At 54.9% G+C, this 13805-nt stretch overlaps 1 protein-coding gene across 1 annotated transcript in view; it reads right to left on the reverse strand.

Moving 5' to 3' along the window:
• Positions 1-2352: 2352 nt before the first annotated feature.
• The window catches only part of Hcn4 (hyperpolarization activated cyclic nucleotide gated potassium channel 4), a 38398-nt gene continuing 26945 nt past the window's right edge, over positions 2353-13805 (reverse strand). The window contains exons 3-8 of the mRNA XM_026387811.2: positions 10394-10555; positions 8138-8356; positions 5114-5260; positions 4781-5021; positions 3936-4100; positions 2353-3821 (exon numbers count right to left, since the gene is read on the reverse strand). Of these exons, the coding sequence (XP_026243596.2) occupies positions 2353-3821; positions 3936-4100; positions 4781-5021; positions 5114-5260; positions 8138-8356; positions 10394-10555 (2403 nt within the window). The remainder of the gene's footprint in view (positions 3822-3935; positions 4101-4780; positions 5022-5113; positions 5261-8137; positions 8357-10393; positions 10556-13805) is intronic.

Raw genomic sequence — 13805 nt, forward strand, 5'->3', positions numbered from 1 at the left:
CTCCCACTCCACTCCTGCCCCTTCCAGGCCTGCTGCCTCCTCTGAGCTGCCTTCCTTGGGGGAGCACGAAGGTGGGGGCTTGTGGAACTCAGGTTGAAGCTTAGATCCTATCGGGTCTAAGAACTCTCTGGGTCCTAAGAGGCCTTTCCAGCTCTGTGGAAACTCGGGCCAACGGTTGCTAGTCTTCACCTAGGATCCCAGGACCTTGGCCCCTTCTCTCCTGGATTATTGCCTCCAGTTCCCTGACACCATCTACAGGCCACTAACTCAGCCTGTCTCTTGTCCCAGAACAGCACAGGGCAACCTGATCTTGCCTACCCTCTGGCTTGGAGCATGGAGAGCTCTGCGTGGACAAGCAGTCCTCATGCAGGTCTTATGGCCACACCTGCCTCTGCCCTTGGCTCTGCCAGTATCCTATTGGAGAGGACAGTTGAACCTTGGGGTACCTCAGCCGCTTTCACTTTGTGCCGGTCCCCCCTGAACCTGCTTGTGGCCTCTAGTTGCCTTCAGAACCAAGTACAACTCAGCCTTGTGGCCTGCCATCCAAGGCCCTGCCTCTGCCCTGCAGCACGTGAGTCTCCTCCCGAAGCCCAGCTCCACATCTGCCTTGGTAATCGCCCCCCAAGTGCTCTGGCCCACACCTGCCACTCCATGCCCCCTGCCTTCCTCCCTCTCTCCAGTTCCTCCCACATCTCAAGGCCTGGCCCAAGCTACCACTGTCCACACATCTCCCTTGGCCACCTCCTGAGTCCTGAGATTTTTTAAGACTTGGAGTCCTCAGGCAAAGCTCTCTGGGTTCTCACCACAGCTCGCTGGAGTAATGGGCTGGGCACATGAGGAGGGGGCAGAAGAAACGTGATTTATTGAGCACCTACTATGCTGTATGCCAGGCACCGGGCTGGGCATTTCACATATATTCTTTTTCTTATCTGGTTCTCATAGATCCTTGTGAGGCAGTACCATAATCATTCTCATTTTACAAATGAGGTAACAGATTCAGAAAGGTCAGATAATTTGCCCAGGGTCCCAAAGCTAAGTGGCAAGGCTAGTATTAGAACCTAAGCCTGATGGTGGCCAGACTCTGGTCTCTTCCCTGTGCACCAGGCTTGGGGCCATCTAATTCAGCCCCTCGCCACACACTTTTCTGATAGGCTCTGGCCTTGGGTGGGCACAGACCTACATCTCATTAGTCCCAGCCCAGCTGCTCCTGCTTACATGATTCTGGAAAAATTACCAAGAACTCATTTTCCTCATCTGTGAAATGGGGAGAATCAAAGTACCTACCTCACGGTCTTTGTGAGACTGAAGGAGTTAATGTGTGTAAAGTGCAAAACCAGTGCTTGGCACAGAGCAGACTCAATAAACAGAAGTTCCCTCACCTCCCTTGTTTAGCGGGGAACACTGAGGGCCACGGAGGTGACGGTGTGCTTGAGGCCTGGGAAGGGCGAGGTTCAGCCCCAAGTCTTCTGCTTCCCAGTGGTGAGAGGTCAGGCTAGGACTGGATTTGGGCCCAGAGATGGGGAAAGAAGGGTCTGCTGCGAGGTCCTGGGGGTCCTCTTCCCTGAGGACTGGAGAGAGTCCATCCCCAGACCCTGCGGTGCCCAGCCTGCGGGCCACGGCGGATTGCTGGATGTAAGGTGACCTGGGTGTCCTGGCAACATAGGGTTAAACTAGATTGCACACATGTGTGCACACATGTGAGTGGCTATCTACATGGCTCTACAGAGCGCTACATAGCTATACATATACACATCTTACATACATATACATATTCATATACATATCTTGCTACGATAACAGTAGAAAAAAATGCAAGGCCCTTGGGGCCCCGGCCCCGATTTGTCCCCAGGACTCAAGTGTCTGAGCCTCCCCAGGAACACACCCAAGGACAGCCCCTTCCTGGGGGAATAGGATGACCCCCAACAGAGTGGGGCTCCAAGTTCACAGCCAAGGGGCTGATGGTAGCTCTTGTTCTAAAATGAGTACAATGACAGGTCTGCTCTAGGAACCCCAGACATGGGTCACCCCCATCCCTGTCCCACCCCAGAGAACCCACCTGCCTTCCTCTGGCTTTTGCCTTTGGGCCTTGCCTGCTCCCCTCCGGCTCCCTCCCCCTCCCTCCCTCATTCCCTCTAGTGCTGAGTATTAAAATAGTCTATAAAAGCAAGTGACCAAAAATCTATAGCTCTAAGAATACCTGGTTATTTTCTGCTGTCTTTTGTTTTTCTGGGGTGTGTGTGTGGGATTTTTTTAAATGATAATTATTATTGTTATTGGTATATCTCCTAATCACAGTTAAACCTGAAGGAAGAAAAGAAGGGAGAAAAGAGGAGAGGGAGGGAGGGGCCCGGCTCATAGATTAGACGGCAGTTTGGAGCGCACAGGCTCAGACCTGGCCCCAGGTTCCCTCTGGGGTGCAGCAGTCAGAGGGGGGCCCCCAGAAGAGGTGGCTCTTGCCCCAAACAATGAAAGAGGGGGTGGCAAAGAACCTGAGGATGTCTTCCGAGGCAGAGTGACATGCTGGCCAGGGACGGCACCATGTGGCCTCCCAGGAGGACCGAGGCCTCCACTGCTTCCGCTTCCCCCGCTGCTGCCCCCGGCCCTGGGGAAGAGCGGGAAGGCAGCCACAGACTCCCCTGAGGAGTGCGGGGACGCTCTGCGGAGAGTCTGTGCCCCATCCTGGGGGAGGGCTGGCTGAGAGGCTGAGATAAGCTTGAGGTCCTGGGTGAGGCGGCCTGGGGTGAGGGGTGGCGTGCCCCTGCGCTGAGGAACCTGGGGGGGTGGGGGACTGGAGGCGGGTGGCAGCAGCAGGGAACCATGGGAGCCAGAAGCCCGGGGTGGGGCACTTGGGAAAGTTCTTGGGGGGCCTGGGCTCTGGCCAGGGGGGCTGAGACCTCCTCGGGGGGTAAAGGCTACAGGGGAAGCCCCTCCAGAGGCCCCGGCCATGAAGGATGGCCTCTCGGGCTGCCGTGGGGGTGTCTCTGGTGTACTTGGTGGGCCAGTGGCCAGACCTGGGGACAAATCCCCAGGCGGCTGGCCCAGCTGCCCAGGGCTAGATGACGGGGACCTGGATGAGGGTGGAGGAGGCAGGAAGTGCTCCAGGAGTCCCAGGCCTCCCCGGGCCCCCGGCAATGGGGGTGGTGGCTGGGCAGCCTGTGGGGAGCGGGCCCCTGACTGCAGTGGGGTGAGCAGCGGGGAGTCGGACGAAGACAGGGAGCCCCCCAGAGCCTTGTGGAAGTGGCCAAACCCAGCCGTGGTGGAGGCGGCCGCAGCAGTGGACGGTGTGGGGGCTGGTGGGGAGCCACAGGCCCCTGGCGGTGGGGACGAGCTGGACGAGGGCAGGAGAGGGCTCAGTCCAGCGGGTGCAGAGAATCCAGCCAGCTGTTGGATGTGGAAGGAAGATGAAGATGGTGTGTCCACCTGGGATGGGCTGCTGGCAGGTGAGGCGGAGCCCAGAGCAGAAGGGATCAGGGACTGCAGGCGCTTCAGGTGCCTCGGCGTCTGCCCGGCCCCGAGGTTGCCCAGCCCGGGTCCTGGGGGAGGACGGAAGATGGCAGCAGGCAGGCGAGGGTGGTGGGTGAGAGCTATGGCCACAGACGTGGTGGCAGCGGCAGCCTGCAGTGGCGCCTGGATCAGCGGGGTCCAGATGACAGGCGTGGGGGTTGGGGTGGCAGAGGCGCCGGCCTGGACACGATGCGCACAGTGGGCCATTTCACGGTCATGTTGCACGATCTGCTGGATGATCTCATTCTCCTGGTAGTTGAAGACGCCAGAGTTGAGGTCATGCTGGACCTTGTGCAGGAGGATGGAGTTCTTCTTGCCTAGGGCATAGTGCAAGAGCAAGCGCTCAGGCAGAGCAGAAAGGTGGCAAGGTTGCAGGAGGGAACCTGCCCTCCCACCCTCCTGCCCTCCCACCTTCCTGCCGGTCCCCTCACCTATACGGTCCAAGCGGTCCAACGCCACAGTCTCGAAGGCCCTCCGCATCATGGGGTACTCCTCCAGCACCTCATTGAAGTTGTCCACACTCAGTGAGTAGAGGCGGCAGTAGGTGTCGGCCCTCACACTGGCTGTGCGCCGGCCCCGGGTCAGCAAGCAGATCTCTGCCAGGATATCAGAAATCAGGGTGGGGTGTGCACAGCCTCCTAGGCCATGGTGGGGGTGGGGGCTTCCCTGCTCTGACTTTGGTCCCCCACTGCTTGGTGCAGAAGCCTCATAGGCTCACAAGACCCCCCCCCCCAGGCTGTGATCATACTGGATAACAGTCCCTCCACCAAATGGATGTGGGATTGTTTACCATCTCTGAGACCATCCCCTGCAAGGGCTGATCATCTGTGTCATCCCACAATCCCTAGGCTGAAACCCTAAACTCAATGTGATGGTATCTGGAGGTGGGGCTTTGGAAGTGACCAGGTCATGAGAGAGGAGTCCTCATAAATGGTACTCTCCAGAGAGAGAGAGAGAGAGCACACTCTTTCCACCCTGTGAGGAAGTAGAAATGGCAGCAGTCTGCAACCAGGAAGAGGCCCCTTACCAGAACCTGACCATGCTAGCACCCTGGCCTCACACTCCAGCTTCTGGAGCTGTGAGGAATAAATTTCTGTTCTTCTTAAGTCACCAGGTTGTAGTGCTTTGTCAGCCCAAATGGACTAAGATACCTCTATACTGGGTTCAGAGACACCCACCTCCAGGCTGAGGCCATGACAGTGCCTCTGTCCTCCAGAGTCTCTCCAGCCTATTCCCTAGTGGCCCCTGCTACCCCAGACCCCCGTGGACACCTCACCTCCAAAATAGGAGCCATCAGCCAGCTTGGTCTCCTTGTTGCCCTTGGTGAGCACACTGACCACACCATGCTGGATGAAGTACATCTTCTTGCCAATGGTGCCCTCACGGATGATGTAGTCCCCTGGCTGGAAGACCTCAAAGCGGAGCTTGGTCAGCATGGAGGTCACAAAGTTGGGGTCTGCATTGGCAAACAGTGGCATAGAGGCTACCAGTTTCCGGCAGTTAAAGTTGATGATCTCCTGCACAGATTGGGACGGGAGAAGGAGGTGAGGGGCGATGCCTGCCAGCAAGGCAGGGCTCCCCCCACTACCCAGGCCACCTGCAGGCTCACCTCCCGCAGTGGCTCACTCAGCTCGCCCAGGATGCTCTCCTCATCGAACATCTTGCCTTGGTAGCGGTGCTCGTAGTAGTCATGGATGCGCTGCCGGGTGTCGGGCGGGAGCTTGTGGAAGGACATGTACTGCTCCACCTGCTTATACTGAGGATGGGGGAAAGAGATAGGTGTCACCTCCGGGCACCCCCAGCTGATGACCAGAGCCGGGCTCTAATCCTGGGGGCTTTTCTGGCCAACCCTGGTTCCTTGAGATTAAATGTCCTTGGTGTGGGTATGACTATGCTTGTGCCCAAAACAATGGCCCTGACTCCAACTCTTGGAGTGCATGGGGCATGGGGGAAGGGGCTCCCTTGGTGTCTGTTCTTGTGTTCCATACTATAGAGATGTGGAGAAGGGGCGGGGGAACAGGGACTGTCCAACGTCCAGTTACAGGATACCAACTGCCCAGAAGGGTAATCAAGTTTCTTCTGAATGTCTGTCATTTCTACAGTACAAACAAGACACTGACTCTGGAAGAGGAGGAGCTGTCTCCTGCAAGTAGTGACAAATGGGCACAGTCATCAGGACAGGACTGCAGCAGGTCAGAAGGGCTAGAGGCAGAGGCAAGGAGGCCTGGCCCTTTTTAGGGTATGTCTGTAATGGTGGCCTCAGTAGCTCCAGCCCAAGGGAAACACAAGGTGGAGCAGGACCCTCAAACAGAAGTTCAGGCGCAAGAGCTTTGTGAACCTAAGTCCCTGGGGCTTGAACCAAATAAGGAATGATCCTGCCCCTCCTGGCAGTGCCAGGTGAACCTTGCTCCAACTGCCCCTGCATTTTGGGTGGAGGGTGGAGTCCTCAAGAGTAGAAGACAGGAGGTATTGATTAGGCACTAACACAGATTTTTCCCACCTGGGAAGGAAGGTTAGTCCCAACAGCCCCAGGAACAATCAGAAAAGGGGAGCCAGTTCTCAAATATTAGTGTTCCACAGAGATATCAATGGGCAACTGAAGACCAAGGGGTGATGTTCTCCAAGCTCTTCCAGTCGACCTGCCCTAAGTTGTCTCTCTAAGTTGTGCAAAGCCCCAGTGGGGGAGTGACTTCCTGGCTGGCTGTGGGGGCACAGGCAGCTGGCACTTTTGGAGCTGTGTTGTAGAGACTCCCCCTACAGTGAACAGAGAGGAGGGAACAGTGGGCAGGAACCCAAAGGTTGGTGAAGTGATCTAGGGGGATAGTGGGTAGGAAAGACATTTAAGAGAGATTCATGTGTGAATCAGAAAAACTCAGAGAGCTATTAGCCTAGGAAAAAGTCTCAAATGGGAAGTCACAATGCAGCTTGACACTGGCCCTACTTACAAACCCTGATGCATTTTCTAAATCAATCCCTGATTCTGGTCCCAGAAAGAACTTCCAACCTCATCTCAGACTGAGTTCCGACCCTAACCACACACCAAGCCTGACGTTGTCACATACTGAGCCCAACCCTGGTCACAGGCTAGGCCCTGATGGTGGCCTGAGATTAATCCTTAACTGGACCTGGGTTAAGCCCTGACCTTTATCACCTGATTCCTGTTGTACCTCCCCTCCCTAGCCCACGAATTCCCAACCCAGAACCCTCTGTTCTAACCAGACTGATTTCTTTACCATCCTGCCACTCACCCTTGCTCATGTGCACCCTGATGACTGACCTAGAATTCTCTTCCACCTTCTTCTGCCTCCCCGGAGTGAGCTCTCCTACCCACCCCAGCTCTGCAGGCTCTCCCAAGCTCTCCTCTTAGTGTCACAGGACCTGGGCCTCCACACCTGAATGGCTGCCATCTGACCGTCACCCCACCAGGAGACAGCAGTCAGAGGAACAATACAATCAGACTGATATATTTTTAAAATACCGTGTGATGAGTAGAACAGAGGGCAGAGAGGAGCCTGCTTAGCTAATGAATATTGAATGGCCTGCTCTGTGCTCTGTGAGAATGCGGTGCTGCGGGTTTGACTTGCATTACTCTTCACAAACCCTAGGACAGCACTCCGCATACTCTCCCATCATACAGTCGGAGTCCACCAATCAGGTGATAAAGGTCAGGGCTTAACCTGATGAGAGGTAACCTGCCCATGCTCCCAGAACTCATCAATGAAGAAGCTAGGGGAGACCCAAGGCAACCTGACTCCAGGCCACAGCTCAGCTGCTGTGGTTGAAGCTGCTGTGGTGACCTGGGGAGAGGCAGAAGCTGGCAGTGAGGGTGGACAGAGGCCGGCTGGGAGGAAGAGAAGGGAGACACAGCTTTGAGGTGGGTGTTAGTGACAGAGATGGCAAGCATGGCTCCTGGTTTCTGGCTGGGCATCTGTGCTCCTCGTGTCCATTAATAGAGAACACATATGGGAAGAGTGGCCGCTGGGAGTGGAGGGGGCTGGGGAGGTTGTTCTGATTTTGGATGTGATGAGGTCGAGGTATCCAGGGAGGCATCCAATGAACACTCCAGGGCTGACAATGAGGTGGAGCTGATTATATAACTGGGCCCCACTGATGGACACAGAGCACGCGGGGGTGGGGGTGCTCGAACGGGAACACCTAGGAACTGAGGCAGAGAATCAAAGAGCTTAGGGCCCAGCCACCATGTGACGGCTGAGAAGAGAAGCCAGCAAAGGCGAGCAAGTAGGACTGGTCAGAGAGGTAGGAGGAAGCCAAGAGCGCGCAGTCATGGAAACCAAGCAAGGCCAAGAAGGAGCAGGAGTCTGCAAATACCAGGAGGCCAAGCGAGATGAGGCCCCAAAAGATCCACTGGATTCAACAACACTCAGAGCGCTGATGCCTCAGTGCAGAGAGACAGGCCCCCAGCTACGGGACAGGGAAGGCATGGAAGGTACAGATAGTGAGACATTTATAAGTTTAAATCCAGGGAGTGAAGCAGTTCTCATTCAGGAGGTGACCCCTGCTCTGTCGCTCACACTAGACATTTGAGGGCTGGCTACATGTGCTCCCTCATACAAAGGACCAGTGGGCAGGTCCTCCTGAGAGAGCCCTGGGTGGACGTGGCTCTCCAACCTACCTTCTCCTGGTACTGGCGCCGGGAGGAGTCCAGGGACTGGATGAGAGCAGTGGCGTGGCCGATGAACATGGCGTAGCAGGTGGCACCCACAATCATGCTGAGCATGGTGAGCCAGACGTCAGACATGCCCACGGGCGCCTGCCGTCCATATCCAATGCACAGCATGTGGCTCATGGCCTTGAAGAGGGCATATGAGTACTGCTTCCCCCACGAGTTGTTCTGTGGACAGACACAAATGGGCGTGACCAGTGAGGGGGAAGGCCCATCTCACGGGCACCTAGGACATTCCCTGCTGCCTTGTCTCCCTCCACCTAACTCCTCCCCAGTGGCTGAGCCCCAGGCTCCCATCTTGCTGACAGACGAAGGCTTTAGGTGAGTGGCAGAGAGGCCAGGACTAGGGTGTCAGTGGATCCTCCGTTTAGGCTAGGCTATCCTCTTCCAGTGGAGGGCAGGGGTCAGACTGGAAGACCCATCAAAGGGCTGGGAGCTGGCCTCGCCTTGGTCTGACCTCAGCCCTGAGGGTTGCCCTGGAGCCTCCTGGTTGAGTAGCAACAGGCTCCAGGCTGAGCCACCCTGCTGTCCTTCCCTTGCTGAAATAACTCCATCCCCCACCTCTAAACAGCTGTCAAGTGAAGCCCATTTCCCCACTGACCTCAATTATAAAACCAATATGCTTTCCCTGGGGGGATGGCTCTAGCAGACTGTCCTCCTTTTGGGTGAGCAGAAATTAAAGCTGCCAAGTTAACTGGCTTCCTACAGAACACCGGCCAGTACCCACAGGGCAGCGGCCACCAGTTCTCTTCCCAACGCCCCCAACGGTGGACTCTCTGGAACACGGTGTGTGGGGCAGGAGGAGGGAGGCAGGGAGCAAGGCTCCTGGCTATTTTTTTTTAAGTCATTGATGGACCTTTATTTTATTTATCTGTAGTGGTGCTGAGGATCGAACCCAGTGCCTCACACATGATAGGCAAGCGCTCTGCCACTGAGCTGCAGCCCCAACCCTCCTGGCTATTTTTGTCTCCAAAGCCAGTCAGTTTCTCAGGGAAGGCTCAGTGGGGGAACACTGGGCTCTGAAGGACCATCACAAATTTAGTGCGTGTGTGGGCTTGTCATCTCCACACAGAGGAACCTGCCCCAAACAAGGGGGCTGCCAGAACCCCAGCCACAGCCCTCTCGCAGTGCCTCTCTCACAAGGTGGAGATGTTAGTAACAACGCAGAAACCCACCCAGGACACAACTCACAGAGCTCTAAGCACTTCTGCAGGCACCAGGCTGTCCCCAGTCCCTGAAAGAAGTAAAGCATAGAGCCACAGAGCCTCCATGTTCCAGTCAGGCAGACCATCCTAGGTGGAGCCAGGCTCCTTCCTGGGGCCTGGGGGCTCAATCCAGATGAGGGCAGGATGGACAGGGTTGGTCCCCAGAGGTAGAAGGGTATCCTGTGTCCTGTGTCATCCCCCCCACCTGCCTTGGGGAACAAGGGCAGCCCCTAGGTGCTCTAGTCTGGGCTTCTGGCTGGCCTTCACTGCTGAGCCTCTGGGGACCAGGAAATTCAACCCATATGGCCAATTCATTTACACTTAGCTCATCAAAAAGCTGTTTTGTAAAGGCCTATTTGATGCTGAAAGATGCCTCAGGGTCTCTTTCACCTCTTTCAAAGCCAGTTTTTCCTCCACTGGTGCCCTGGGGATCTGCTTTCAGGCCAAACCAAACAATCTGGGAGGGAGTATAGGGAAGCAGGAGCTCAGCAGAGCCAGAGAAGGGCTCACAGGTACCCGACCCCGCCCTGCAGGAGCCCTTCCCATGCACAGCCCAGCTCTGCCCCTGGAGCAGAAAGTCACACTGTACAATCTGGTGGTACATGTGTGACACAACAGTGCCCTTGCAGGCTTCTGTTTTCCCGGGCTCAGCTTCTAGGGGCCAGAAGTAAGAGGGTGGGAACCCTCAGCTCAGCTTTGTCACACTGATAGAACAGGAGGTCACCTAGGTTTAGTCTCCTTGGGTAAAATTAGGCCAAATATCAGAGCTCCCCGCAACAGGTGAGGCTGTAAGAAGGTGATGGTAACAGCCCTCAGCCAAGAGCCCTGAGAGAGGATTCCTGGACTGAGCAAAGCTCAGCCTGGAATGAATACGGACATGTGCCCTTCGGGAAGTCACGTGCCGGGATTCAGGAGTTCCGAGCTATCAATCCTCTCTACCGTTTGGACCTCTAGAGAAGGAACCCCCAGCCCAGAGCGAGGGCCTTCTGGGTGCACTCACCACCATGTGGTTGATGGACACCCAGCAGTCGTCGGGAAAGTCCTGCAGCATGGGCACCAGGAACTGCAGACAGCCATCCCAGTGGCAGAGCAGGAGCATCATGCCGATGAGGTTCACAATGCGCACCACAGCGCTGGCCAGGTCGTAGGTCATGTGGAAGATCTGCCAGCAGAGGTGGAGATGTTGGCAGAGTTAGGTGAGAGGACAGGAGGAGTGGTGACCCCCTCCTGGCCAGATCCTGGGCAGCTGTAGGCACTGTCTCCACTTTCAACGCAGAGCACCTGCTCAGCAGGAGATCTGGCTGGGGCCAGGGAGGGAGGGCACTAGAAGACGCAGGCTGCAGGTGTGGGTCTTAGAGGGATGCTCTGGGCATCCATGCAGATACGGGCACCTCCCACAGGAGGTGCAGCCATCCAAGACATGTGGGAAGAGGCTCCCTAGAGCCCCTTGCAGCCCACCTCTTCAGCTTGGCTAGGGCATTGATACACCAGAGTTCTCTGGCCTGTCATCCTGAGGGTTCCTTAGGGACCATGGTCTGGTATCAAGCTCAGGGCGTGATGTTTTCCTAAATCTGTCATTGAACTCTCAGAACCCACCCAGGAGCAGTGGGCTCTGCCAAAGCCAGCCATGGAACTGTAGATAGAGCTGCACAGGCCCACAGATTCCATGTTCAGACAGATGATCCTAGTCCCAGTTCTGACACAACTCCTAGCTGCATGACCTTGAGAGTGTTCCCAAACCTCTCTGATCATATTTTGTCATTTGCAAAATGATGTTAAAATCCTTAACTGAGTGAGTTGTCAAAAGGATTAAATTATACATATAAAGTACTTAGTACTGAGTATAGAAGTATTCAATAAATTATAAGCCATTATGAACTGATAAGTTGTTATTAATAATTAATCTTTATGATTAGTTAATATGTATTAGAAATATGCGTTCCCTTATACTTCAGTGAAGAAGTATGAGAAGCACGCTCATAAGCCCAGCCCACTGCACCTGCCCTTTTCCACTGGTAGTACCGAGTGGGAGGCTGTAGTGTGGCAGGGTAGGATCCAAGTGGGGATTCATCCCTGACTCACCTTCATCCTCCCAAATCTGCCACACTAGTATATGATAGGGACTCATGCATGGCAGGAGTCGTGGTGACAGGGTAGTCAGGGGATGGAGAGGTGAAGGGACATCCTGAGGAAGGTCTGTGGAAGTTCTAGCCTTGCTTCTGGCCTGGGAGACTTTATGGGGGTGCCTCCAGCCATCCAGTTCTGGTCCCTCCATACTGTTCCCAGGCAGAGACACCCCTCTTAGACAGAGGCATTAGGTCAAAATTATGGGACTATCGAATGTCACAGAGACTTAGTTGAAATCCATTTCAGAAGGGGAAACTGAGGCCCAAAGAGACAGAACCTAGATATTTCAACTCTCAGTTGAGAGCCAATGACAAGGGCTGAAGAGAAAGTGATCAGCAGGGGGCAGGACAGCAACCTCTTGGACTCACTGGACTGAGTACCTAGCTCCTGAGCTATATGCCTAGCTCCATAGATATATGCCTACCCCTGATACTGGAGTGTCTAGACAAGGGGACAAATTGTTCTACAAACTACAAGCTTACGTATTTCAAGTTGTAAATCAGGCTGAAAAACTGTTAAAGGAAACATTCTGTGGTCCTACCTTGACAGAATACACCATCATAACACCCTGGAGGGCCCAGCTCTAAACTAGAACTTCAGAAAACCACACCAGAACATGGGCCACCTCTCTTCTCTGACTCTGTTCCACAGCGAAGGAACCTCAGGCCACAACCAAGCTCCATCCATGCCACTACTACCGACAGCTTCCTGTGAAGGGTCAGGGGACTGTACATGAGCAGGGACCTGAGTAGGGGCCTACACAGGCCCAGGAAGCAGACTTCTGGCTGTTTGGGTCAGGAATGCTAGGTCCAGGTACCCCAGTCTGATCTAGAAAGAGTTTCAGAGAGCCCCCAGACTATGAGCCCAACAGGGCCCTTCTTCCCTGGGTCTCAGGGCAGTACCCTCGGAGGGACCCAAACATCTACTCCACAATCTGCAAAAGGTCAGCCTGTGTCAGTACCCAATAACTCTCCCTCCCTGTGGGGGGCAGGGAAGAAAGTGCCCCTGCTCACCCAGAGCTCAGAGTGTTGTTGGGGAAGTCAGTCACGCCCAGAAGAGCAACATGAGAAGGAGTGGGTAGGAACCCAGCATGAGAGACAGATATGCAGGGTGCAGTGGGCTATGCAGCAGACTGGCCAGGCTCTCAGCAACCCCCTTCCAGGTGTTGCTGTCCTGCACAGCTGCCCACAGATCCTGCAGCCACAGACACAGAATCAGACATAGCTGAGGATTTCCCTGGCTGTGGAGGATATCAGTCTGGGGCATCTCTATGCAAACCCTGTAGGGAGTCTCACTGGATAAGGGGATCCCCAGGATGCTGCTGTTTTGCCTCCACCACAAGGAATGATGATCTTACCTGAGGCCTTCCTGTTGTTCTCTCTCCAATCCCTGAGATATCCCACTTCCTTGTTTCTGTTATGCCCAAGACACACAGGTAGACGAGAGTGACAGATGGGCTCATCTGTTCAGCTGTCTCCCTGTCTATCTCCATATGGATCCATCCCAAACTGTTCCTCCCAGCTCACAACTGGCATCACTCTTCATGTAGCTGAGCAACAAAAACCCAACAGCCAGCCTGATTCCTCCCATTCTCTCACCCCAGCCCCACACCCAATCCGGAACCAATCTAGTTCCTTTGAGCCCCATTTCCCATGAAGACATCCTCAAATAATATTCTTTACTGCAATCCCAGGAAGACCCTATTCCAAACACTCCAGATGACTACCCCAACCTCCCGATGAGGCTCCCTGAACCTCTAATCCATTCTCAACCAAGAAACAGAGCTCTTCGAGACCTCAATCAGATCTTGACACTCTTCCACTTCAAAACTTCCAGTGACTTCCCATTGCACCTCTGAGTACACTCTATCTGCTAACTGTGGCCTCAGTGTCCTGGCCCTGACTATCTGCCCAACCCACATCCCACCCTCAGCCCAAGGCCTTCCACCTTCAGCCACACTGGCCTTCCCTCAGGTTCTTGAATGGGCCAGCCTCGGGGCTCAGTACGGGCTTGCTAGCCCATTGTCTTTCCTCCAGCTCCTCCTCCTCCTCCTGTCTTGACTGCTTCTCTGGAGAGGCCTTCCTGACCCCTCTATGTGAAGTAGCCAATGGCCCTCACCTCCCACCCTCATTATGACTCTTCGCCCTCATTTATTTCCTCCGTGGAAGTCTCACTATCTAAAGTGACATTTACTTACTGTCATACAGCTCCACAAGGCAAGGCTCTTTTCTGTATTTTTCACTTCTGCATTCCTCCATGCTTAGCACAGGGGGCATGAGAAACAT

Source organism: Urocitellus parryii, chromosome 6, assembly GCF_045843805.1.
Source record: "Urocitellus parryii isolate mUroPar1 chromosome 6, mUroPar1.hap1, whole genome shotgun sequence".
Taxonomy (NCBI): Eukaryota; Metazoa; Chordata; class Mammalia; order Rodentia; family Sciuridae; genus Urocitellus; species Urocitellus parryii.